Here is a 23,457-nt window from a genome sequence, read left to right on the forward strand (position 1 = left end):
CGCCTGTCCTGGCCTACAGTCTCGATGGAAAGACGGAAAATAGGAAAAGAGTGATTGGATCGCGGTGGGGCGGGGGAGACGGCCAGGGTTCGGAGGCAAAGGGCTGGCAGGGAGGGAGGAGGCGTGAAGAGGACCTTAGTGCTTCGCTGGCTTCGCGCCCCCGCAGTGTCCTCCGCGCCCACCAGAAGGCGCCCCAGCGCTCTCATTCTCGGCGCGTAGCCTGACGCTCCTCCGCAACCGGCACCCGAGCCGAGCCGCCGGGATCTGAAAAGCCGGGCGGCGGCCGGGACTTTCCCGGCCCGGCAAGTGGGACAGGGTCCCAGGGAACCCCGGATTTGTTTCTGGGATTGGCGTGCGGCGGTTTCTCGACTCCGATCCCCCAACCCCGCAGGAAACGCCCAGAACCACCCCAGCGCGGTGGTCTACAAAGCCCGGAGAGTCCAAAGGCGGGCGGGGTCGTGCGCGCTCGGGAGGCAGGAGGACTCCCCCTCACTCAGATTCACGCCCGGCTCCCCAATCAGGACGCCTCCAGCCCCATGAGGACTCTCAGGCCAGGGCTGAGAGCCTGGCACAGCCCTGACCGAAATCTTGCAGCGGCCTTAAAGCGTTAAGACAGGTCAGTGCTGGGGCGGGACGCGGGACTGAGCTGGAGGCGGGAGGAGGCGCGCGCATCGGTCCACCTTGTCGCCCCGCACGGCTTCGCGAGGCCACTCACGGGGTCACCTCCGCCGGGGCCACCCAGCAGCGCGGGCGTGATTCTGCATTTTTCATGACAGGCAAGGTGTGGCGCTGCCCTCTGCAGCCCACCCGGGCCAGGTGATGCTCGGACTGAGGGGGTGGGGGATGCGTGGGCCAAGGGAGGCGGCGGGCCCCGGAACATCGGCTATTCTAATAAAACGATGCTTTTTCTACTTACGAGCCGCCGCGTCGAAACCGCTACCTTCAAAGGTCTCTTGATTCGTCGAGATAACAGGCCTTGGGGGTGAAAGGAAAACGAGATGTGGGAGAGGGCGAGAAGAAAGGAGGCCAGGAGACCCGAGGCCCGGGGAGTGAGGGGAGGGGGACGAGGGTACCGATTCGCTATACAAATCCTGGCGCGCGAGATGCGGGAAGCCCCAGCCGGGTCGGCTGGAGTCTCCGGAACCGCGGGGGCCCAGAGTCTCAACCCACGCTTTCGCTCACCACCTTCTCACCCTCCCACTCCTTCGCCACCCAGGATGCGGCTGGGCCGCCGGGCCCTCGGTGTGCTCGTCCTGCTGCTCGCCTGCGCCTCGCTGGGGCTCCTGTACGCGAGCACCCGGGGCGCGCCGGGCCTCCGGGCACCTCTTGCGCTGTGGACGCCCCTACAGGGCAACCCCAGGCCGGAACTGCTAGGTCTTGCCCCTGAGCCCAGATACGCACACATCCCGGTTAGGATCAAGGAGCAAGTGGTGGGGTGAGTGTAAGGAGTCGGGGTGACAGCATGGCACTCGCTGGGGGTAGTCTGGGAAGCTTCTGTTTCCTCTGCTGCTGAGCTCTGAAGCCTGGGCTCCCCAGAGTGGTTGTGTGGGGGGGGGGGGGAGGGGGTGGTGAAGTAAGAGGTGGAGGGGGCTACTGAGTCTTGTGCTTCGGGAGTGGGGAAGGGAGGGTTGCAATCAGGGGAGGGCCCTGACTTTGTGAGTCCTGGTCATTCCCTGTGAAAGGAGTCCTGATGGTGTGTAGGCAACTCTGAAACCTTAGCATTTGGTCTGTTCTATATCTCTGTAAAATCCAGATGTAGAGGATGGGTCATCTCATGGGTGGTCCCTCCTCTGGGGGACTATTTGAAGAGCAGTGATTAAGGGGACAGATTTTGGATGAAGAGGGTTGAATGGCGAAAGTGCGGGTGCTGTGTCAACCTTCCATGGGATGAGTAAGCTGTATGGCGGGGCTCTGAGGACCCTTCCTCCCGGCTTCACAGGCTGCTGTCTGCGAACAATTGCAGTTGTGAGTCCAGTGAGGGACGCCTCCACCTCCCCTTCCAGAGGCAGGTCCAAGCCTTTGACTTCACCAAGGCCTTTGACCCTGAGGAGCTGAGCACTGTGTCTGCCTCGAGGGAGCAGGAGTTCCAGGCCTTCCTTTCAAGGTACCCAGTGGAAAGGAGGGTGTGACTCTGCCTGTGGAGAGCCGTGGGAGGCCTGGAGGGAGGATGTGGTAGGAGAGAGAGCACCGCTCCCCTTGATTCCTCCTGTCCTCCCCCTCCTTCACTCCCAGGAGCCAGTCTGCTGCTGACCAGCTGCTCATAGCCCCTGCCAACTCCCCGCTACAGTACCCCCTGCAGGGTGTGGAGGTCCAGCCCCTCAGAAGTATCTTGGTACCAGGTGGGGAGGAGGGTCCAAGGGGGGGACCTAAACCACTGTGAGGGTGGCAGAGCCCAGGCTGGGTGAGAATGAATGAGGGAAGATTGGAATGCCAGGTGGGGGGCTTCTAATGAAAGGGAAACTGGAGGTCAGGGAGGGCTCATGAGGTGGGAGATGGAGACGGGGACAGAAGGGACTCTAGGATTGTGGGGAATTGCTGAAGACAACTGGAGAGGTTTGGGGAGAAGGGTGTGTTCTTGCTGACTGGCTGAAGTTAGACGGACAGGCAGGGCAGGCCACACAAGACCTACTGCTTTGATGGGAAGGAGTGAGAAATCAGTTACTCTGGGCTATGCCCTGCAATGTGCCCTGCTGTGGCCTCAATAGGAGGGATGGGTGAAAAGTTCTGTGCTGTGTGAGGTGAAAGAGAGAAGAGAAAGGGAGGAATCCCAGGCTGTCTGTGATTCTGGTTCCCTCTCCTTGCTTCCAGGACTGGGCCTGCAAGCCACTTCTGGTCAGGAGGTATACCAGGTGAGAAGAAACAGGAGGGTGGGGAGGCCAGGTGGGCATTAATGATGCAGGGAGGGCAGTGAGGCTGCCAAAGGAGGGATGGAAGAAGCAGGGAGGCAAGAGGTGGGTAGGGGGCATCACCCTGCACTCGCCAATCCCCTCTCCCAGGTGAACCTGACTGCCTCCTTGGGCACCTGGGACGTGGCAGGGGAAGTAACTGGAGTGACTCTCACCGGAGAAGGGCAGCCAGATCTCACCCTCACCAGCCCAGGGCTGGACCAACTCAATCGGCAGCTGCAACTGGTCACTTATAGCAGCCGAAGCTACCAGGCAAATACAGCAGACACAGGTGCGTGGCCTGGGTGGATGTAGTAACAGGCTGGGTGAACATAGGAAGCCAGAAAGGAAGGAGCAAGCAAATGGCAGAGGGTGTGGGAGACACTCAGGCAATGGCCAGAGCTGCCCAGACACACAATGGGCATTTCAGCTGGGCCAGCAGGGCCAAGGAGGGAGAGAAGGGGCCTTTGTTCAACTGGGGCTGGAACAGGCCAGAGGGAAACCCGAGCCTTGGGTGTGTCCCCCCTTCAGGCCAACCATGGTGGCCCCAGGAAGTGACCTGACCCAGGAACTAGAAGACTCAAGCTCTATTCCCAGCCCACCACTTACTAGAGGGCAAAGAGCTTTCTCTCCCAGAGCCCCCATTTATCCGCTGGCAAAAGGGGTATAACAGCCCTCCTGCTTCTCTCCAAGGCTTCTTTACCAAACCTACTCCCACTGGGGGGCCTTTGCACTTGCTGTTCCCTCTGCCTAGAATGCGCTTCCCCTAGATTTTTGCATGGCTGGCTCCTTATCTTTTGGATCTCAGCTCAGATGGTTCCTCTTCACTCTCACAATACTTGTCTTATTTTCTATTCAATACTTATCTGTACCTGAATTTTCTTATTTACTTAACCTGGAACCAGAGGGACTAGGTTCCTACCCCAGCTTTCTTGCCTAAGAGTTGGGTAATTATGGACAAGTTAATTTCTCTCTGCCTTCTTTTTCTGTAATAGGAATCTACTTAGTAGGGCTATTGTGAGGATTAAATGAGTTCATATAGTTAAAGTAATTTTACAAGTGCCTGGCACATAGTAAATGCTCAATAAAGGCTAGCTTTTAATGAAAACTTATCATCTTTCTCCCACCCATTAAAATGTAAGTTCCAGGGGGATACAAACCTTGCATTCTTATCTAACAGGGCCTAGAAAAGTGCAACACAGGGCACTTAAATACTGACTTACTGAAAAGAGAATGTTGGCCAAGCCCTAGGGGCCACATCTCATGTCTTTCTTCCCAGTCCGGTTCGCCACTGAGGGACACGAAGCTGCCTTCACCATCCGCATAAGACACCCACCCAACCCTCGGCTGTACCCACCTGGGTCTGTACCCCAGGGAGGTGAGACTGGTATGCTCAGGGGCATAGATCCAGCCTGACAGGAAGAAAGTTGGGAGAGGGTGGCCCTGGGAGGTGTCTTCCTTCTCCTCACTCGCCACTCTCCTCTGCACCTAACTCTGTCCCTCACTCCTAGCCCAGTACAACATCAGCGCTCTGGTCACCATTGCCACTAAGACCTTCCTTCGTTACAATCGGCTACGGGCACTCATCGCCAGCATCCGCCGCTTCTACCCAACGGTCACAGTGGTAATCGCCGATGACAGCGACAAGCCAGAGAGCGTTAGAGGTCCCCACATCGAGCACTATCTCATGCCTTTTGGCAAGGTGCACAGCCACAGGGCACAGGGAGGGGGCATGCCCTCAGTCCGCAGTCTCCAGGGTAGTGAATCCAGCATGAGGATTTCTGAAATGTAAGCTCCACGGGAGCTGTCTTATTTGAGTTGCCTTCTTAGAATGGTGCTTAGCACCTAATGGGGGCTCAATAAATAGTTGAAGGAATAAATGAACGCATGAATCAAACACATTACAAGACTCTCCCCCAGAACACCCACTCAGAGCCTCTGGCAGTAGGAAACTGCATGTTTTTTAAACCTAGCTCCCGGCCATTCCTAAGCACTTCCAAAGTTTGGAGAGGGGCACAGGCTGTTGGGCTTCCCAGGTAGCTCACTGGTAAAGAATCCACCCATAGGAGATGCATGTTGGATCCCTGGGTAGGCAAGATCCCCTGGAGGAGGAAATGACAACCCACTCCAGTATTCTTGCCTGGGAAATCTCATGGACAGAGGAGCCTGGCCAGCTATACAGTCCATGGGGTCGCAGCGTCGGTCGCAGACTGAACACACACGCACAAACAGAGGCTGTTGAGAGGGGTCAGGAGTGCGGAGTAGGCGGCAGAGGGCTGCGTCCTATCTCGGTAGCATCGCCAACCGTACTTACCCTTTCCCAGGGCTGGTTCGCAGGCCGGAACCTGGCCATATCCCAAGTAACCACCAAGTACGTGCTGTGGGTGGACGATGACTTCGTCTTCACGGCGCGGACTCGACTAGAGAGGCTTGTGGACGTGTTGGAGCGGACGCCGCTGGACCTGGTAGGGGAGGGGCCGCGGGATGGAGGGTGGGAGGAGGGCTTCCGGCAGGCTAAGGCCAAGGCCGGGAGACCCGACAGCAGCCAGCCCGGGGACGGAAGCAGAGCCTGGGGCACTGTTTGGGTCCTGCAGGGGTGGGGCGGGAAAGGACCCAGCAGGGAAGCCAGCCTGGTGGGGAGAGGGAGCCCAGACCTAACCCCTTCCAGTGCGCGTCCGGCCTGCAGCCATCCTCCCGCCCCGGCAGGTGGGGGGCGCGGTGCGCGAAATCTCCGGCTTCGCCACCACCTACCGGCAGCTGCTGAGCGTGGAGCCTGGTGCGCCAGGCCGGGGGAACTGCCTCCGGCAGAAGCGCGGCTTCCACCACGAGCTCGTCGGCTTCCCGGGGTGCGTGGTCACCGACGGCGTGGTCAACTTCTTCCTGGCGCGCACTGACAAGGTGCGCGAGGTCGGCTTTGACCCGCGCCTCAGCCGCGTGGCGCACCTGGGTGAGTGGCGCCCCCTCCAGGCCGGGAAGGGACCCTTCGGGGCTCGGGACCAGGGACGGCGGGATAGTGGGGCAATAAGGAGCCTGGGGCCCTGGGTACTACTGACCGACCACCCCGCGGAGCCCACAGCTGCCACCGGGGTCCCTAGAGCAGTTCTACGAAGATTTATCAAGACCCGTGCCCCGGGCACAGAGAAAGCTCCAAATATCCCAGCTCCAAACATCATTTAAACCTCAGCGGCCAGTACAGCCACTGGGTCTGCCTTGAGCTTCCCCACCACTGTCACCTAGGCCTCTATCCTCCTCCCAACCGAATCTCCTGGTTCAGGCCACCTCGGAGCAGCCAAGTCCGCATTTATTGAATTTTTGGGTGTGTGAGTGTGTGTTGCAGGAGGGAGGAAGGGAAGGAATCAGTTTTCAAAGCACAAGGTAAGGATATTGACACATTTTATACAAGACTCAAAGGGTTGATTTAGATGCCTAAGGTCCTTAGAGATGGAGTCTTTGCATATGCACCCACCATATCCCAAATCTCAGTTCTCCTTTAGGGGCAGCGGTGCCTCTGAATCCTCAAGACCCTTCATTGTGTACTCCCCTTCCCTCTGCCCCCAGAATTCTTCCTGGATGGACTTGGTTCTCTTCAAGTGGGCTCCTGCTCAGACGTGGTTGTGGATCACGCATCCAAGTTGAAGTTGCCTTGGACCTCAAGGGATGCGAAGGCAGAGACTTATGCTCGGTACCGTTACCCGGGATCACTGGACGAGAGTCAGGTGGCCAAACATCGTCTGCTCTTCTTCAAACACCGGCTCCAGTGCATGACCTCAGAGTGATGGCCACTTGGGGCCTTTCAGTTGTCAGACTGGGCCTGCCTCCTTGTCCCTGCCAGGAATTCCTAGCAAACCCCACCAGCCAGTGACCACTCCACTGACTGTCCCAGTCTCCTTCAGAACTTGATCCCAAACAGGGGCTTGTCCTGGTGTCACTCCTCCTTTCTGCAAGTGCCCAGGGGCATGATGGAGCCATAACTTGTCCCACAGCCAGTGCCAAGTCCTCCCCCCAACCCCTTCCCCTAGGGCAGGAAGTGGGGGGTTGCTTTTCAAGTGCCAAAGAGCCCATAGGGGGACTCTAAAAACCTAAAGCAGAAATACTATCCTCTCATCTCCTTGGTACTAAGGGGTTGGGGAAGCCCCCAGTATATAGTCCCAGGGCTGTGCCCCTATCTCTGGATCCAGGACTCTGTGCAGTGGCTGCAGCCTCACCCCCATGGAGAGAATGGAGTTGGAATGGGGGCTGGTGAACATACAGGGGAAAGCCGTTTTTAGTTGTGTCTTTGCAGTGCTTTGGGAGTGGAGGAAGGGGCACCGAGGGTCCATGTGCAGACACCCAGACTCATTTCATGGACCCCAGAGGCTCTCAGCTTCATTTTATTAGTTACATGAAGTCAGGGGACTCAGGGGCCATGGCCCGCCTCACACATGTCTCGTTGGGGCCCTCCACACACCAAATGACCGGGTCAGACCCACACTGTGCAAGTCTTTGGACCACTGAGCTCCTGGAACAGGGAAGGGACATGTCAGAAGTAGATTGGGTGCTCCCCTCCCTCACCCAGGATTTGGCAGTCCTCTCAGGGGCACACTGCCTGCTTTGGAACTTTAGTTCCTCAGTTCTTCACCCACAGCTGGGCCCAGTCTCTCCGGCTTAGTGTTATATTGACTAATCATTTCATCCCCATCCCTTTCCTGCATCTTCCTCCTAAGCCCCCTTGGAAAACCCCTCTGCCAGGGTCTCAGTCACTAGCTCACACCTCCCCCCGCCGTGGGCCAGAGCCCCCCAGCCTCCACTCCCGCCGCTGCCGCCGCCTCACCAGCCTCTCCAGGGCATGCGCAGCTGCGTCCTGGACACTCACAAACAGCTGCTCTGGGGTCACTCTGTCCAGGAGTCCTGCCTGGGTCAGCGTCCCCAGCACTGAGGCTGTGTGGAGAGGCGATCAGGTCCTCAGGTCCTATGTCCACACGGTGTCCTCTTCCCTCCCCACCAAGTGTCCAGTCACTCCCCCATCTCCAGACCCCTCCATCCTGCATATCTCACCATTACACTGAGCCAGGAGAAGGTGGATCCCAGCATCTTGGCATCGACTGGCCAGCTGCGGGGGTGGGTGGGAGGGGAGGGAGTTAAGTCCTACAGAGTTAAGTCCATCAGAGGGTGTTCATGAAACCACAAGGGGACTTCCTCCTTAGCCCTCTCCCTCACCTGAACCACTTCTCTGGCCCCTGCAGCATCTGCAAAGGTGACACCACCGCAGTCTAGGACCACCACCCTGACAGGCTCGGCAGCTAGGATGGGAGAAGGCAGGAGGACTCAGATGCCTCCGTGGGTGGTGCCCAAATCTCCCCCCTTATCCTCCCACCTCACCTGCATCAGGTGGGCCACCTGTCTTTGGAGCCTCCTGTGAGTAGAGAAGGGGAGTCACCATTTCTGAGTCATGAGCACAAACATGCACCCAGTGAGCCCAAGAATCGCCCTTGGAACACCCACCTGTCTCCCTGCCCCAAAGAAGCCACACTTCCTCCCTTTGACCAGGTCCCTCACCTTGCTTCCTTCTCCAAGCCCCAGATGCCACTCCAGGACGCGGCGAAACTGCCCTCGGGTCCCAAAGTAAAGCGGTGCTGGATAGCTTAGGATGCAGAGCCCCGGGACCTGGAGGAGCTAAGGGGTCAGAGGGTCAGGGAACCATCCAAGTCTAACCTTCCCTTCCTTCTTTGGCTGTAGCCCACCCACCTTGTGGCTCTCTCTGAGTGGCCGGTAGAGCTCTGTCCCCTCAGCCAGTCCAAGTGCCAGGCACTGTACCCTGCGCAGGAAGCTGGGGTCAATTTCCCAGCCTGATCTGGCTGGAGAGTCACCCCAAGCACTCTGTTCTCTCCCGTCCTCTCATCTTGAGTCCCCTCATCTCTGCTCCCACCTCTGGGTGCGGCAGACCACAGTCATCATGGAGAAGACCACACCTACGGCCAGGCCCAGGTCCACACTCAGGGTCACGACAGCCACCCATGTGACTGTCCACACAGCCTGCAGGATATGGATGGGAGTGAAACGCCTAGAAGAAATGGCAGGCCCTCACTGCCAGGGAAGGCGGGTCCAGGGGCAGTGACAGCCAGGGCAAACGATGGGGAGGGAGGGCTCAGGAGAAAGTAGAAAGAATGACTGACGGAAGGGATGAGGTTGACCTAATAGGGGTACATACCAAGGGTAAGGACCTCACACCTTGAACCACCTGGGGAGTTACAAATACTCAGGTCTGAAGAGGTTCAAGCTTTACCCTTCACCTTGTCTCTGAGTAAAGGGATTAGGAGGTATACAAGTTGAAGGTGGGTAGGCTGCAGAACTCAGAACTGGGACAGTTAACTTTGATCAAGGGCAGAGGCCGGGGATGCTAGGAAGGTGGGAGGGGGCATCTGAGAGCAATGCTGCCATTTCTCACAAAGTCCACGCGGCTGATGCGCCATAGTTGAGGGAGTTCTCGCATCTGGAAGAACATCTGGCGCATGCTGGAGATGTTGATGCAGGCCAAGACAGCCTTAGGGCAGAGGAGGCAGGCTGACCACCCCCGTGTGTGGGGAGGTAGCCGCCCCTCCCAGCCATCCCTCCGCCTCCTCTGCTGCTTACCTTGGGCAGATAGTAGAAGAGGGGCCCCAGCCACAGGAGCACAGACAGGACAACCATGCAGGAGAAGAGGCCTGCCAGCTGTAGGGCAGGAGGGACAGAAGCAAGGAAGGGAGGGAACCTCACCCACCCCTCCTGGGAGATGGTCTCCTGCCTCTGTGTCAGCCTTCTGGGAAGTCTCCCTCCTCCCCAAATCCCCTTCCACACTGCTGTTCCTCACTTCTTAACCCCTTCTTGACATTGTGCTGCTCACTTTTTCCCTCGCCCAATTAAATACCTGTCATTTGTTGGTTTCCCCCAAGATATAGTTCAACACCTCTATTTTTGCAGCCTACCTCCATTTTAAAAGCCACTGTTGGATGACCCTAAAAAGCAGGCTAACCACATGCTTAGGACACCAACAAATACAGGAAACCAAAAATATCAGGGATAGACTTTAATATGTGACATTTCTTTGAAAAAGAATATGTCCTCACAAGGAAAAAGTCCAGAATTTTGTTTCTTAAATTTATTTTCCAGGTTAGTATTGTCCTTATTTTGAACTGCATATAGGACACCAGGCCCTTTCTCAGTGCTTAGAATCTACAGAGGTCTTAATGGACCTTTCTTCTCTATGTTCTTCCCAGATAATCCCACTCCCCACTCACCTTCCCTCACAGATTCCCATGTTCTCTACAGGACTGCCACCTGGGTATCTTCCAATCTTCCACCTGTTCCACCACCACCCAACATGGATGTCCCTCCCTCCTTCTCCTCACCCAAGAACATGGCTCTTACCTGTGTGTTCCCACCAGCATCCACTAGTAGGCTAGTCGTAGCCAACGTGGCAGAGTTGGGAAAGCAAGAGAAGAGGGAGGAGACGAGGTTGGAGACACCATGTGCCAGGAGCTCCTGAAAGGATGCGGTGAGATGAAGAGGAGAGATACGAAGGCGTGGCTAGGAGGGGGAAATCACTTTAGGGGGCAGTCTGTCTCCTGAATGAGGCTGGGGTCCTCACTCAAAGTCACACCTGGTTGGAGTCAATAGTGTAGCTGTACTTGTCTGCATAGATGGAGGCCAGGGAGGCAGACACGGCAAAGGTAACCAGCGCCATGGGCAATGAGTCGGCCAGAATCCTGGGCAGCTCAGCCAGGCTGGGGAGGAGAGGTTGGGGAAATCTGCAGAAAGAGAGGCATCTACGGTGAGGGTGGGTTGGGAATAATAAGGGTATGAGGAAGAGAGAGGAAATAGTACAGGGCAGGGCAGGAGGAGGAGTTGGGTGGGAGAGTTGTGAGAAAAGAAAACAAGTGCTTTTTCACTCTCTCTTACCCTCCGGGCAGCAACCCAACTATCTGGACATTGTATCTTGTGTCCAGGGAAGAGGTGAAACAGAGCACAGAGGCCAGAAGCACCTGGGAAAGAGAGTAAATTAGAGCATGGGTGGAGATGGCCCCCAGCAGAGGCTAGAAGGGGCTCAATATGAGAGGACTGTAACTCAGGATTAGGGGTTGCAGAAGCCCAGCAACTGAGGGAGCTGGGGTGTGTTTGGGATGGGTGCCTGACAACTGATTTAGAGTGGAGAGGGAATACCCTGGTTCTCCAACGGTTAGGACTCTGTTCTCTAAGGAGTCGGTTCAGTCCCTGGTGTCCGGGAACTAAGATCCTGCAAGCCGCGCAGCGGTTCAAAAAAAAAATTAAAAAAAGGTAAGGTAGAATGAAAGGAAGAGAAATGATGTGTGCCTGGAACTATGGAGAGAGATGGACCAGAGGAAGTGAGAGGGGACTGCTATGAGAGATAGTGGATATCGACAGGTAGAACCGAGCCATTCTAAGCAGGGAAGCTGGGTTACATCTAGGGATATATGGGGTATCTGTGGGGTATGAATGGAATGCTGTTTAACTGAGGAGAGAGAGAAATGTAGGTGGACGCCAGAAGGGAGATGAGCCTTGAGTTACAGTGAAAGACCGGGTGAGAGAGAAAAGGGAGTGGAGGTGCCGTGGCCAGAGACACCGCAAGGGGGCGCTGTAAGAAGAAAGAAGACTCAGGTTTTGTGAGAGAAAGGCGAACCCGTGGGTGGGAGATTCCCGAGGGTCAAAGCGCTCTGACAAGGCGCCTGGCAAAGCACACGTGTGAGCAGGACCTCTCGTGTGTGACCTCTCCGCGCTCCACGAGGGGGCGGCAGCGGCCACTTCCTACAGGGCAAGCAGGGTCTGCGTGGTGCAGGGGGCTGGCACCCGGGAGCCATCCTCACCATGGCGATTTCCCCCGGGATGGGGGTGGGTAGCCTGTCTCTGAATCTCACGTTCAGTTCCTTGACCGGCACGAGCAGCGCCAGGCTGAGGGCCGAGATGGTCAGTTCTGCGGGACTGCTGCTGGGCAGCGCCGTCAACACAGCAGCCAAAGTCTGTGGGCAGGGCGGTGAGCAGAGGGGCCTGGGGCCAGGGTCGACTGCCGGCAGTCGGATCCCCAGACTGAGGCGAGGCCTTCTCTCCCGGCTCCCAGTAGGGCTTCCACCTCCTCGGCGACCCTCACTGCCCCACCACCACCACACACTGTCCCTCCACTGGCCCTCCTTCCTTCCTTTGCGGGTTTCCCTCTTCCCGGGATCACTGGAAGCCTCCTCGCTGTTCTCCCACCCCCACCTTGAAAAGAGCGAAGCAGCCAATCTGACGCGGGAGGGGCACCCCCAAAAGGCTAGGCAGCTGGGACACAAGCACGTGCAGGGCGGCCCCGCTGGTCAGCGCTTTGACTACAGGCTCCGACAAGAAGGTGGCCAGGACGCCCAGCTGCAGGGCAAACATCCCCAGCTGCAGAGGAGAAGATGCCCGGATCACAACAGGAGAAGAGCAGACCAGCCCCGGCACAGGGCCGCCGGCTTCTCCGTGCACCTCTTCTGCCTAGACCGCCGCTGGACACTTGTCCCTCCCTCTCCCCCGGCGACACCGCCCGCCCAGCGTGGACTCCCCCAGTCCTTGCCCCCTCCACCCCCCTTTCCGTCCTCCCTCACCATCAGGGCCCCGCTCCCGAAGGCCACTGCCGCAGCCGCACCAACCCGCTGAGCATCCAACTGTTCCCTCTCAATTCCGCTCAGGTTCCCCGAGAGGGGTTCGGGCACCAGCCGCTCCACGGCGGAGCCGGTCATGAGGCTGAGGACAGCGAAAGTTCCTAGGGCCAGGGGAGAAACGCACAGATCACCAGATGTGCCGGCCTGGGGCGAGGTGACCGCCCAGGCTCCGGGCACTCTGCCAGAAAGGCTGCTGTCAGACCACCTCTGCTAGAAGGCTGGCTGCTCAGGTGAAGGCTGCGGGGCCAAGATCCCTGCCCTGCCCCTCCTGCGGATGCCCTGCGGACTACGCCCTCCTCTGGGTGACAGTGCATCTCTTCTCCCCTCTTTCAAGTCATAGAGATGTTCTTTTAAACCAGATTTCATGGAGAGGAAAAGTCTGAGTAAACTCTTGCCTCTCTGCACCCCCTCAAACCCCCAGTAGGCACTGCCTAGGTCAGAGGCTCAGGGCAGTCCAGCAGGGCATGGTGGAAAGGAAGGTGAGGGACTGAAGAGGGGAGTAAGAGTGAGGGAGCTTATAAGAAGGGAAGCCTCAACCCCCTGTCCATTTCACCCTACAGAGAGGGAAAGGAGTCTGTGGGTCACTCACCAGTAGACAGGTGTCTCCCAGTACCCAACAACGTGTAGATGAGGACGGGAAAGAAAGAAGTGTAGAGTCCGAACACTGGGGGCACAGAGGTCAGGAGGGCAAAAGCCATGCCTGGGGGCATAGTGGAAGGAAAGGTCTTTGGTATGTGGGTGAGGGGCTGGGGGCTGGGGGCCCACCCTCCAGGACCGCTCTTCCCCTCCCACACTCTTGGAGGCTGGCACAGACATGTTCAATCACACCACAGGAGGGAACTGAGGGGTTAACAGGCCTCGGTGGGTGGGAGGTCATGGGGCGGTCAAGGTCAGAGATCCGTGTCCTCGGTGTCCTGGGTGGGGGCAGGCGTTCAAGCCGAGAGGTCTCTCCAGTTCCCTGAGCCGGACAGTGGCCAAGACTTCGCGCAGGATTGCACAGGTGAGGGGAGCTGGGGGTGGGGATCTGATGGAGCTCCACTGTCCTTACCAAGAACTCGGCCTCGGGTCCCTGTCGCCGAGCCCGCAGCCACACTAGCCCACCCACTTCGCTTCCGGTTGCCAGGCCCTGTGCCCACCCGAAGCCCCCTAGAGCTTGGGCCCCTGCCAGGCTGTTGTTGGGGCTGCTCACCCTGGGGCACGTGCACGATGCCCACGGTCAGTCCGGCCACCGCGTCCCCGAGCAGCCAGGCCCGCCAGCGGTAGTGGGGCAGCCACCGCAGCGGAGGCAGCCGCGCCAGGAGCAGGCGCCACGCCCCCGGTCCAGAGCAGGCACTGGCTCGCCGCCGCCACAGCCGGGACCAGCGCGGCTCCGCGAGCAGCTCGGGCTCCTGCTCCGCGTCTCCGAAGAGCTGCTGGAACCGGGTCTCGGTGAGAGGTTCCCTGAACTTGGCGCCCAGGGGGGACTTAAGGTCGGAGGCCTCTCCCGGACCTGGGCAGGTCCTGGCGCCCGGTAGCCCACTCATTTCGCCCTTGGCCACCTCCAACTCCGCCCAGCCTTAAATACCCCTTGGCCCAGCCTTAAATACCCCTTGGCCCGCCGCCGGCCCCGAGGCCCGCCTCCTTGGAGCAGAGTCCAATCCCGTCCCGGAGGGAGCCCTCTCTTGGGGACCTTCTACAGTCAGGAGACAGCTGCGCCTTGGGGAGGGGGCGTCTCTGTGTTAGGCGTTTCCCTCAGACTTCCTTGGTGCGATGGCTGGCTCTGGAGCCTGCTGTAGAGGAACCAGAGAGATAGGCCAGAAAACAAATGCACCCAAACACCCAATACCCACCAACGCTCTTAGGTCTTTTGACTCCTGCTTCTCACTCCCGGCGGTTTCTTTCCGCATTAGCACCTGGGGCACAGACAGATGCTGACTCCTCTGGGGTTGCTGGTCATCCTCAGGGCTGCTGCATGGCCCACAAGAAAGTTCAGCGGTGTTCCAACCTCCCTTTCTCCCCACAGACCCTAATTCTCACGGGGCAGAGCTTCTCACCAGAAAATATAAGGGGCTCCACTGGCCTCAGCTGTTTCACAGACCACCTAGATGGAAAGCAGCTACATGCATGGGATAGGGACCACCACCCCACACCTAGATGGAAAGCAGCTACATCCATCGGATAGGGACCACACCCCACACCTCTGCTGGGAGTGGCTGGGCCCCAATTACCAATTCAGGGCCTCAGGGGGGAATACTGAACAGATAGCAAATTTTTATTTTATTGCTCAGAAGGCAAAAACACTGAAGCACTATTTATTGCATTCCAGTGCTATTCACAAAGTAGGCAGTCAACGATACGTATGTGGTTAAATTAAGTACGAAAGGGTCACCCACCCATGTCATGTACCCCTGAGGTCCCTGAAGAGATACAAAGCTTCTGAGCTCCAAAATCCTGCTAGTTGCCCCATCCCCTCCTCCATTCACAAGAATGCTTAGCACCCCTCCCCATCACCCTCTGGTCCCTAGTCCCTGACCCCAAAGCCCTGGGTGTGGGGTACAGTGAGGGTGGGTCTCCCCTCTTCAATTCCTCCTATTGTTCCCCAGAAGTCTTATCTGGGCTGTACGTCCTGTCCCCCCCTTAAAGGTCCCTCCCCCCATTGTGGCCAGAGAGACCTCAGGCCCACAGGGAGGCTCCAGCTCCTCCTCAGCCTCCCACCCCAGCAGCCTATTGTCTGCTGAGGAAGCTCAAGTACACGTGACTGGGCCCAGGGGACGAATGGACACAGTGGACACACCGATGACCAAGGACCCAGGCAGGACAGGGCATCTGGACGCGAATCTCTGCATGTTTGGGTCTCGGTCCCAGGGCCTGTCCCAGAAGTTGGGAGGGGTGAAGACCTCCACTCTTAGGTCTATGGCTTGAAGAAGAATCCCTTCCTGCTCAATATGGATATGCTTTGCGACCTCCCAGACAGCAAAAATAAGAAGACCCAGAGCCGGAAGGGGCCAGAGCCCCCAGCATCTCTCCACCTCCCCATGTTCCCTCAGCTGAACATGGTGGCCTCAGAAAGAAAGGTACTGTGGGCATTCAGTGCTTTAGCATCTGGGTGTTGGGGGAATGGTGGGAAGTCAGCCCACAGCAGGCTTTCCAGTGGCGTCTAGAACAGAGACCAGATGGGAGGGAAAGGGGCTGGATAAAAGGAGGATACATCAAGGTTCTAGGGTTTTCCTGTAGCCCCAAGACCTGGACTGAGAGATGCTGCAACTGCAAGTGAGGGACAAAGATAACTACATTTTTTTAATCTTACATCCCACACCCTTCTCCTTTTACCAGACCTTTCCTCCAATGACTGATTTGAGGGGCCATCTGATCTCTTCCACACTCCTTTACCCCAACTTCAGCTTCCCTTTCCCTCTGCTAAGACAGCAGCTTTAGTGATATAACAAAACCTTTATTCTCAGAAAACAGAAAAATCAAAAACAAAACCAATAATTTCTATCTGGCCCTTGCCCCAGCCCTCCCACCCACCCACATATCCTCCTTTTGGGGGGACCTGTGATGCATGCATAGGGGTGGGAGCTGAAGGAAGCTGTGTTCCTTGGGCAGAAAGAAGTCTTTTTGAATCTAGGTGCCCTCCTCCAAGTTGACACCACTCCCAGCCTTGCCCACCCTCCAGACACACCAAGAGGGAGGAATTCTGGAGCAGTGCCAAAAGATTGCCCTGAAGTTCCTGGGGGAACAGAGTGGCTGAGTCAGCACCACCCCCATGGCCTTCACCAGTTTACAGCTCATCTTCATCCAGCTTGGCAAGTCTGGCTTGGCAGGGAGGGGTGTCCGGAATTGGTGGAACTGGAGGAGAGTCATGAGGAGCCTGGAGGACGGCACTGGGGGCCTGAAAAGAGACTCAAGTCAGAGAATCAAAGAAGTTCAGGCATCCACCCTCACTCCTCTCTTGTCAATGTAAGCCCCTAGTCAAGCCATACCCTCTTGCCAGACATCTCAGATCATCTGAGACCATCAGCTTCTCCCAGGGTTAAACTGGAGTCGGGGAGGGCAAGAGATTGGAAGTAGGAAAGGGGCAGACAAAAGGAAGGTGGTGAAAGAAAGGAATGATATGGGGGTTTGGGGACCTGGAACCGAAAGAGAAGCCCTCCCCATTCTGCCCTTACAACCAGGGAACTTCATTCCTCATACCTGTGTGTCCAGGTGCAGGGGGGCTCTGGCCACCTCCCCCTTGGGTGACAGCAGCAGGGAGGGGAGAGAGCCATTGATGGGAGTGTGTGTGCTGAGCTGGGCCCGGTCTCCAGGCCGAATTCTCCCCGGGCTCCCCACCCCAGGCCCTCCTGGCCGCCCCAGGCTGTTGGTCTGACTCTCCCGTCTCTGGTACTCAATGGGTGACTGCAGCGCTGAGGCAAAGAGAGGGACAGAAGGAGGGTTACAGCAAAGCACACCCTTTCCCAGAGGCTCTGCTCAGGCCATCTTCTCCCACTCTGCCCTCCCCTCCCAAGGACTGTCAGCCAATGTAGGTTGCTTTAGGGGGATTCTAAGTTACTAAATCTCAAGTTAGTAGTGAAAAAGTGGAGATGAGGGGAGAGGTCAGGGATCGGAGACTGGGCAGGGAGGGATTCAGGAGATCAAAGGGCTGAGGGAAGATGGGAAGGAGTGAGGGGGTGGGCTTCACCATTGAGAAAGTCCCGCTGGCTTTCCAGGATCTGGGCCACTTGCTTGATCCAGGCCTGACTGACCACAGGGTCTGCAGCCTGTAGGACGTAGCGCTGGATCCTACCCTCTGGCCCTCTGGAGGTCAGTGCAAACCGGCAAGGGTCACCTTGGAGGTTTGCCTCCAGTCCCAGGCAGCTCACCTGGATTGGCAAAGAGGAGGTAGCCCCCAAATTCTTCAGCCCCTACTCTGGATCCTGCCCCCTCCAACAAATATCCCAGAGCCAGATATTCTCTCAGAGGCCTCCCTGACCCCAGTCAGACCCATCTCGGGGGGTCCCCCTCCCCACCTTGATGCTGTTCTTGTACACATAACCAGGCTGCGCTCCACCTCGTGCTCCTCCTCCCAGGGCCTCGCTGAAGATGACAATTTGCTCGAAGAGAAAGACACGCCTCTCTCGGCCTCGGGAAGAGAGCAGCCCCCCAGCCTCCGGCTCCGTGACCCAGAATGTGTCCTGGCCCAAGAGCTTTCCCTGGGCAGTCAGTTTGCCCTAAAACCAAAGGAAAGTGGCCTTTGAGAGAAACCAGAAGAGAATAGGGGGCCACTCTCTGCTCCTCCCTCCTTCCCCTGACACTCCGACCAGCCAGCTCCTGTCAACCCCAGGAGAGGAGGACAGCTCCCTATAGGAACTCTCTGCTCCATTCCCGTACCTCAAACCCCCGAAGTCTCCCCAGGGTCATCATGTCATTGCAGCGCTTGGGTACGAAGCACATGACCTCCACCGCTTGCTGGGACACAGGTAAAGAGAGGAGCATTGTCAACGTTGGGAAAGAGGCCTCTTCAGACCTCTTCAACCAGCCTCCCCCTATAAACCAGATAGGAACCCAGGGGACTAAGAAGATAAGGTGTGCCTGGTGTGTCCTACGAGACATGGGAGCCCTCACCTCCAGCTCTTCTGTATCCATCCCAGCTCTCCTATAATATTTGAGAAAATCCTAAGACGCAGAAAAGAAATTCTCAGAGAGGTCATGAGGACATCCTCAAGACGCCTCACACCCTCCCCTGAGGACACAGGTGAGGGCCCCCAGGAATTCGAGGGGGAGCCTTAGGAACAGTGGGGAGATGAATGAAGAAAAGGTTGTCCCAACCTGCTGTGCCCCCCAGGAAGCAGGTGGCCCTGACCTTGAGCAGCAGCTGGTACTTCATGATCCTCTGCACTGGTTTGATGAGGAGGTCGTTGAGCTGCAGGCGGTGCCCCAGCTGCTGCCGGAGTTCCTGGGGATAGAGACAGACGGGGTGGTTTTGCAGCCTGGAAAGCCCACTCGTACTGATGATTCTGTCCCTCTTTCCCCAAGGTATCTCAGCCACTGACCTCAAAATAGCTGTCCCCAAATTCTGATACCACATGCTCTGATTTCGGCTTATTCTGACAGTACACCACGTACATATGCAGCCGGCGCTCCTAACAAGGGTACATTTTAAGAAAGAGTCGAGGCAGTGAGGCCTGATCCACTCCCAAGCCCCTCCCCTTCTGGAAGCCACGCCCTCAAGCCTCACGTGTTTGATGAATAGCTGAGCCAGCCAATCAGGATCCTTCAAACAGCGCTGTAACTCCCGAAGGAAATAGCTGGAGGGGTAGACAGGGAAAGGCATGTCAAATACTCCATCCCAGGCAAGTTAGAGCTGTCTGCCCCGTAGTGTTACCCGGAAAGTCTTTCCAAACCTTCCTCAGGCCACAGTGGGCCCATGGGCAGGACACAGAGACCACCAGACATATGCCCCTTCCCCCTTGCTCTCAGGGGATCCATCACTTACTCTCGATGCCACTCATAAATTTGCTGGATGTTCCCAAACACAATCCTGTCACGACCTCGAAGATTCTCGGGTACCCCTTGAGCAGCCATGGTGGCCATGTAACCCTGTGGGAAGGTGGGAAGGGAGCACGCGTGTGCTTGTGGGGCCCGTCCCAGTAGGAACCTCAAAAAGTCCAGGAAGTCTGGGAGACTGGGAGGGTGGGACAGAGGAGCAACGAAGCACCTTCTAACACAGCCCTGGGAAGAGGGAAAGGGCTGGGCCAGGGCTGGAAAGGGAAAAGGGAACTACCTCCACAATCTGCCCCAAGTCGTCCACGTACATTTTCTCTGTCTCTACCAGTTCACTCAGGACGTACCTGGGAAGAGAACAGGTTTAGCCACTTCCTCTTTCCTGGACTAGAAGCCCCTTCATTACCACGGCCAACCTCAGAGGAAATCCCAAGTCTCAAATCTAAAATGTGAGAGACAGTCCTCTGCAAGTTGTGTGATTGGAGGGGGGAGGGCAGGGAGAGAGAATGTGTAGACACTTACATACTCCTTTCCAGAGCCTTCTTCTTCTGTTCCTCTTCACTTTCAGGGGCTTGGGACAAAGTCTCCTCTTCAGGGGGCTGGAAGGAAGAACATCTCAGAGTAAGCAAATGGATGACCCTTGGGTGAGGGAAGCCACCCCAGACTTATTTCTTCATGTGTGCTTGGTCTCTAAGTCATGTCCAGCTCTTTGCAACCCCATGGACCATAGGCCCCTAGGTTCCTCTGTCCATGGGATTTTCCAGGCAAGAATACTGGAGTGGGTTGCCATTTTCTTCTCCAGGAGATCCTCCTGACCCAGGGATCCTACCCGCAACTCCTCTGTGTCTCCTGCATTGACAGGCAGATTCTTTATCACTGAGCTATCTGGGAGCCCTTATTTCTTCATACCTGTGTCATATCGCGGGAGCCTCCCAACAATGTGGTCAGCAGGTTCAGTTCTGGCAGCTCCTCCCCCGTGGCTATGGCTGGTTCCAGCATCCAGTTCTAGGGGCCAAAGGTCAAGTCTCGAAGGTCAGGGACAATAGCTGTGTCTCCCCATGACCAGTGGCACCCAACCCACCCTCTCCCAGCGTTCTTCATGGATGTCTTCCATGCTTCTGTGGTGCTCCCTGCTCACCTCATATGGTCCAGCCCGGCCACTGTCTGCCTCAGTCTCCACACTGAGACAATGTTTGGAATGATCCAACCATCTTCTCAGGCCACTGACTGGCCGTGGGGGGCCCGGGGAACAGGGGCCAGAGCTGAGACCAGAGCTGGGGCCAGAGGGGGCAGCCAGACCCGAGGCAGCTGAAGCTGAGATACTCCCCTCACTGCCAGCAATGGAGTAGGACTCTGATGAGGTGGGGTGGGGTGGGGGGAGAAAGGGAATGACTGATGTTGCTTCAGCTCTAGATTCAGGGTCCCCAGGGAGCTCCCAGAATTTCCATTCTGTGATACTCAGCCCCTCTCCCCCAGGGCTCACTCTCTTGCCATCCTCATTTGGCTTGGCCAGGAAGAAAATTTCACCAAGGCACCCTTGGGAGGAAGGACAGTAAACACCTGGCTCCCTAGGCCTGGCACCCCCAGTTACATGTGGAGGTTCCTTTATATCTGAGCATGGCAGTGGGGGCAGCCATCTGGGCAGACATTGGAAGCTGGGGGTGGCCATCTGCTCTCTTATAACCCTCCCCCTTGCAATGGGTACAGACCATTCTCTGAGAAAGGGGGGAAGAAAAGAGCTAAGAGCCCATCTGCCACCCCCAGACCCCTCCTCCACCAATTGCAGTAATCACTATGAAAAGGAAAGACTTCTGCAGCCCACCTCCCCAACACAAGCACAAACCCAACAAGGGGGCAAGTGAGGAGAGCTCATCAGAGTTATCCTTGGCCTAGGCTCAGGGACAGAGAAGCTGAGATTTGTCAAAGAGCCCCTGGTAGCCCCCTCATCCCTCATTCCTCCACCCCCCTGTCCCTCTACAGACCTTAAGTAGATTTTCAGCAAAAAGATTTGAGGGAAGATGTGGTTCTAGGCCTAAGGGGATTGTGAATGAGTTCTTCTCCTATTCAGTTGAGAGAAGTCCCTTGCCCCTTCCCCAGTTTCCTTAACTTGAACTGATAGAAATGAAGGCAGAGGGGATTCTTTGAGATCACCTATTAAGTCACTATCCTGGAAAAGACAGGTATAGTCTCCAGCCTCTAAATCCCTAGGGCCGGGACAAACGTAAGTCCTGAACCCCTCAACCCGCCCCCGACTCAACACTGAGCCCTTGCGACCTTACACTCACCACGTCCCCCCCGGGCGAAGCAGCAGCCGCATTTTGCCAGCACTTTTCGGATCACATGGGGACAGGCACAGCGACCCTCCTTTTGCCCCCCCCGCATGGCGCCCGGGCCCCCCCGCACCTCCCACCCGGGCCGGCCATGCAGGGGGAATCACGGGGGGCGGGGACGGCGCAGGGTGCACACCCCCCTCCCTCCTACCCCGCTCCAGGCTGGGAGAGGGGGGGAGGGAGGGAATAGAGAGCGGGGGTCCAGGGGTAGGCGGAAGTCTGGTCTGGAAGAGGGCTGGGGGCTCTGCAGAGAGGGTGGCGCGGGGCCCGGCCGCCGAACTGGGCGGGGAGGGTTTCCGGAGCCGGTGCGGGGCCCAGGGTGGTCCAGATGTCCAGCGGGGAGGGGAGGGATGGTGGAGGAAGCTGGGCCGGGATGCTGCAGCCGCTCCCGCTCCGTCTCCGGCCTCTCGGATTGGGGGTGGTTCTAGGCCCGGGCAGAGGAGGAGGCGGGGGCCGACTCCCCGAGTCACTGGCGCGGCGCGGGTCCTGGCTGAGCGGCGAGCGGAATAACAGGCCCCGCCGCCCGGCCGCCGCGGGGAGGGGCCTCCGCGGCCCAGCTCCGCCCTCTCCCTCTGGTTTCCCCCTTCAGCCGAACCCCCCCTCCCCCAGGCACCACTACGTTCCCATTTCACATCCCCAGCGCCTCCGCCCCTCCCCTCTAGCCGGGGCTCCCCAGCCCCCGGGTTCCCCCTCCCTCCCGCATCTCCAGCTCCGGCTGCGGAGCACTGGGGTGGGGGTTGAGCCCCGCGGCGGGGCCTGCCAGGGTAGCCCCTCGGCCTCTGCAGCGGAGAAGGGCGCAGAGGATGGGGCCTTGGCCTGCGCGAAGATGTCCCGGGGTTGGGACTGTCCCAAGCCGCGCGGGGGGAGCGAGGGCGGGGGACGAGGTCCCCCAGTAGAGGATGCATGAATGGGGAGCTCTTTGTGGGGAACACAGCCCAGGTGCCGCCCTCTCGCCGGACCCTTCTTTCCTCCAGGCCCCGGGACTCCAGCTGAGGCTAATCACCAATTAAGGCGAAGTCCTGGAGACTGGGCTGGCGAGGGGCCAGGGGTGGGGCGCGGGGACACTCCGCCAGCGGGGCTCGGGACCCGCTGAGGTGGAGGACTCACAGTCGACTAGAGGGCGAGAAGAAGCGTGGAGGTCTCAACGTTTCTATGAGTCTCATGCAAATTAGATGCGAACCTTTATGCTAATATGAACAGCATATTTTTTAATTCGCCACTTTGCGCAGGATGGCAAACTGGGCGCCACCCCACCCCCAGCTTCTTACCGAGCAGAGGAACCCAGGCGGGGACCTCACGATCGCTCTCCCCTCTCTGATCCCCCTCCGTACAGTTAGATCCTGGCTCGGTACCCCCCGGCCCTAGGGGGCTTCTCTTCGAGGGCTGCGGGTACAGAGCAGTCGTAAGGAACCCGCCCTCCAAGCCCAGCCTTCGCCTCCCGCTTCCCCTTCTGTCAAAATCCACTCTTTACAAAAGGGTCGCCGAGGCTAGGGTGGAGAGAGCAGTTAGTTCACCCCAAAACGTGCCTACGGTCCTCTTAATGGAACTCTTGAATTCCTGCGACTACTCCGCAGAATTCTTGTCTGCGGGTATATTGAGTTGTGGGGTGCAGCCGTCCTGAAGCCCGCTAGAGACCCCGACCCCACCTTGGTCTCCCTTCTTACCCCCTCCTGCCCGGGTAGGGCGCATGCGCGCAGCATGCCCCCCATGACCCCCAGTATCCGGTCAGTGCGGCCAGGGCCAGGGCGATCCGGGGGCTTCATGCTGGACCCCTACCCTCCTCCAAGTCTCAGAGCCGAGGGGGCGCGGAAGCTGGGGGGCTCTGAGGCCTCCGTGCGTCCGGGGAGTTGCCGCCGCCGAATCCGCCCCCCTGCCCGGCTCCGCCCCCACTCCCACCCCAGCCAAACTTTTCTAAAGGGGTAGGGTTGTCGCTTTCTCTACAACCGGAGTTCAACAACAAACAAACCCCTCTTAATCCCAGCTCCTCCGTCGAAGCACGATCCAGGGCTTCGCTGTGTTATCCTGGAGCCCACTAAATGCATGCCGCTCCAGGCCCTCCGGAGGCAGGCAGCCTGGCGAGGCTCACAGGGAGCTCCCCATCACCGCCACCGCCCCTTCTCAGCAGGTCCA

General features: G+C 57.9%; 3 protein-coding genes across 17 annotated transcripts; 1 reads left to right on the forward strand and 2 right to left on the reverse strand.

Annotated features, from left to right (window-relative positions):
- Nucleotides 1–233: 233 nt before the first annotated feature.
- B4GALNT1 (beta-1,4-N-acetyl-galactosaminyltransferase 1) lies at nt 234–7,152 on the forward strand. Of its 3 annotated transcripts, none has more exons than XM_042247000.2 (11): nt 234–616; nt 1,217–1,435; nt 1,940–2,104; nt 2,233–2,339; nt 2,809–2,849; nt 2,997–3,177; nt 4,165–4,272; nt 4,397–4,587; nt 5,210–5,350; nt 5,592–5,832; nt 6,444–7,152. In XM_042247000.2, exons 2-11 carry the CDS (start codon nt 1,218–1,220, stop codon nt 6,659–6,661), a joined length of 1,611 nt encoding a protein of 536 aa, XP_042102934.1. In that variant the 5' UTR covers nt 234–616; nt 1,217; the 3' UTR covers nt 6,662–7,152. The 3 variants fall into 3 exon arrangements, with proteins under 3 accessions (XP_042102934.1, XP_027823325.1, XP_060268882.1); XM_027967524.3 differs by having other exon boundaries at nt 4,165–4,263; XM_060412899.1 differs by lacking the exon at nt 1,217–1,435.
- On the reverse strand, nt 6,262–14,067 carry LOC101119634 (solute carrier family 26 member 10). Of its 10 annotated transcripts, none has more exons than XM_027967519.2 (18): nt 13,725–14,067; nt 13,125–13,235; nt 12,524–12,636; nt 12,114–12,278; nt 11,723–11,875; nt 10,800–10,882; nt 10,501–10,648; nt 10,269–10,382; nt 9,495–9,572; nt 9,310–9,405; nt 8,791–8,897; nt 8,610–8,679; nt 8,421–8,537; nt 8,244–8,277; nt 8,082–8,164; nt 7,920–7,974; nt 7,738–7,802; nt 6,262–7,383 (listed from the first exon to the last, which is right to left on the reverse strand). In XM_027967519.2, the coding sequence occupies exons 1-18, from the start codon at nt 14,056–14,058 to the stop codon at nt 7,345–7,347; spliced, it is 1,965 nt and encodes a 654-aa protein (XP_027823320.2). In that variant the 5' UTR covers nt 14,059–14,067; the 3' UTR covers nt 6,262–7,344. The 10 variants fall into 10 exon arrangements, with proteins under 10 accessions (XP_027823320.2, XP_027823319.2, XP_027823316.2 ...); XM_027967518.2 differs by having other exon boundaries at nt 7,696–7,802; nt 8,082–8,110; nt 12,479–12,636; XM_027967515.2 differs by having other exon boundaries at nt 12,479–12,636.
- A 1,877-nt stretch (nt 14,068–15,944) lies between these two features.
- ARHGEF25 (Rho guanine nucleotide exchange factor 25) lies at nt 15,945–23,447 on the reverse strand. 4 transcript variants are annotated; one of them, XM_042246998.2, is made up of 17 exons: nt 23,294–23,447; nt 22,596–22,710; nt 22,435–22,514; nt 20,136–20,350; nt 19,907–20,002; nt 19,520–19,596; nt 19,278–19,344; nt 18,990–19,093; nt 18,732–18,801; nt 18,547–18,636; nt 18,357–18,449; nt 18,119–18,169; nt 17,885–17,962; nt 17,524–17,724; nt 17,196–17,376; nt 16,709–16,920; nt 15,945–16,406 (listed from the first exon to the last, which is right to left on the reverse strand). In XM_042246998.2, exons 5-17 carry the CDS (start codon nt 19,994–19,996, stop codon nt 16,296–16,298), a joined length of 1,425 nt encoding a protein of 474 aa, XP_042102932.1. In that variant the 5' UTR covers nt 19,997–20,002; nt 20,136–20,350; nt 22,435–22,514; nt 22,596–22,710; nt 23,294–23,447; the 3' UTR covers nt 15,945–16,295. The 4 variants fall into 4 exon arrangements, with proteins under 4 accessions (XP_042102932.1, XP_014950263.2, XP_042102933.1 ...); XM_015094777.4 differs by lacking the exons at nt 22,435–22,514; nt 23,294–23,447 and adding exons at nt 21,283–21,817; nt 23,104–23,191; XM_042246999.2 differs by lacking the exons at nt 22,435–22,514; nt 23,294–23,447 and adding an exon at nt 23,104–23,191.
- Nucleotides 23,448–23,457: the final 10 nt, after the last annotated feature.

This window comes from Ovis aries, chromosome 3, assembly GCF_016772045.2.
Source record: "Ovis aries strain OAR_USU_Benz2616 breed Rambouillet chromosome 3, ARS-UI_Ramb_v3.0, whole genome shotgun sequence".
In the NCBI taxonomy this organism is placed as follows: domain Eukaryota; kingdom Metazoa; phylum Chordata; class Mammalia; order Artiodactyla; family Bovidae; genus Ovis; species Ovis aries.

Bases quoted from the DNA above. Each gene is read 5' to 3' on its own strand.
- LOC101119634 (XM_060412893.1), bottom strand. From the start codon at position 14,058: ATGAGTGGGCTACCGGGCGCCAGGACCTGCCCAGGTCCGGGAGAGGCC. The intron at 12,279-12,478 runs GTGAGGGAGGAC...TCTCCTCTGCAG, and splicing joins TCGGGAGCGGGGCCCTGATG to CTGGGGATGTTTGCCCTGCA. The intron at 7,803-7,919 runs GTGAGATATGCA...CTCTCCACACAG, and splicing joins TCTCCTGGCTCAGTGTAATG to CCTCAGTGCTGGGGACGCTG.
- ARHGEF25 (XM_004006530.6), bottom strand. From the start codon at position 23,090: ATGAAGCCCCCGGATCGCCCTGGCCCTGGCCGCACTGACCGGATACTG. The intron at 17,963-18,118 runs GTGAGGGCTCCC...CCTGTGTCCCAG, and splicing joins TGGATACAGAAGAGCTGGAG to CAAGCGGTGGAGGTCATGTG. The intron at 17,377-17,523 runs GTGGGGAGGGGG...TTGCCAATCCAG, and splicing joins TGTACAAGAACAGCATCAAG to GTGAGCTGCCTGGGACTGGA.
- B4GALNT1 (XM_042247000.2), top strand. From the start codon at position 1,218: ATGCGGCTGGGCCGCCGGGCCCTCGGTGTGCTCGTCCTGCTGCTCGCC. The intron at 3,178-4,164 runs GTGCGTGGCCTG...CTTTCTTCCCAG, and splicing joins GGCAAATACAGCAGACACAG to TCCGGTTCGCCACTGAGGGA. The intron at 5,351-5,591 runs GTAGGGGAGGGG...CCGCCCCGGCAG, and splicing joins AGCGGACGCCGCTGGACCTG to GTGGGGGGCGCGGTGCGCGA.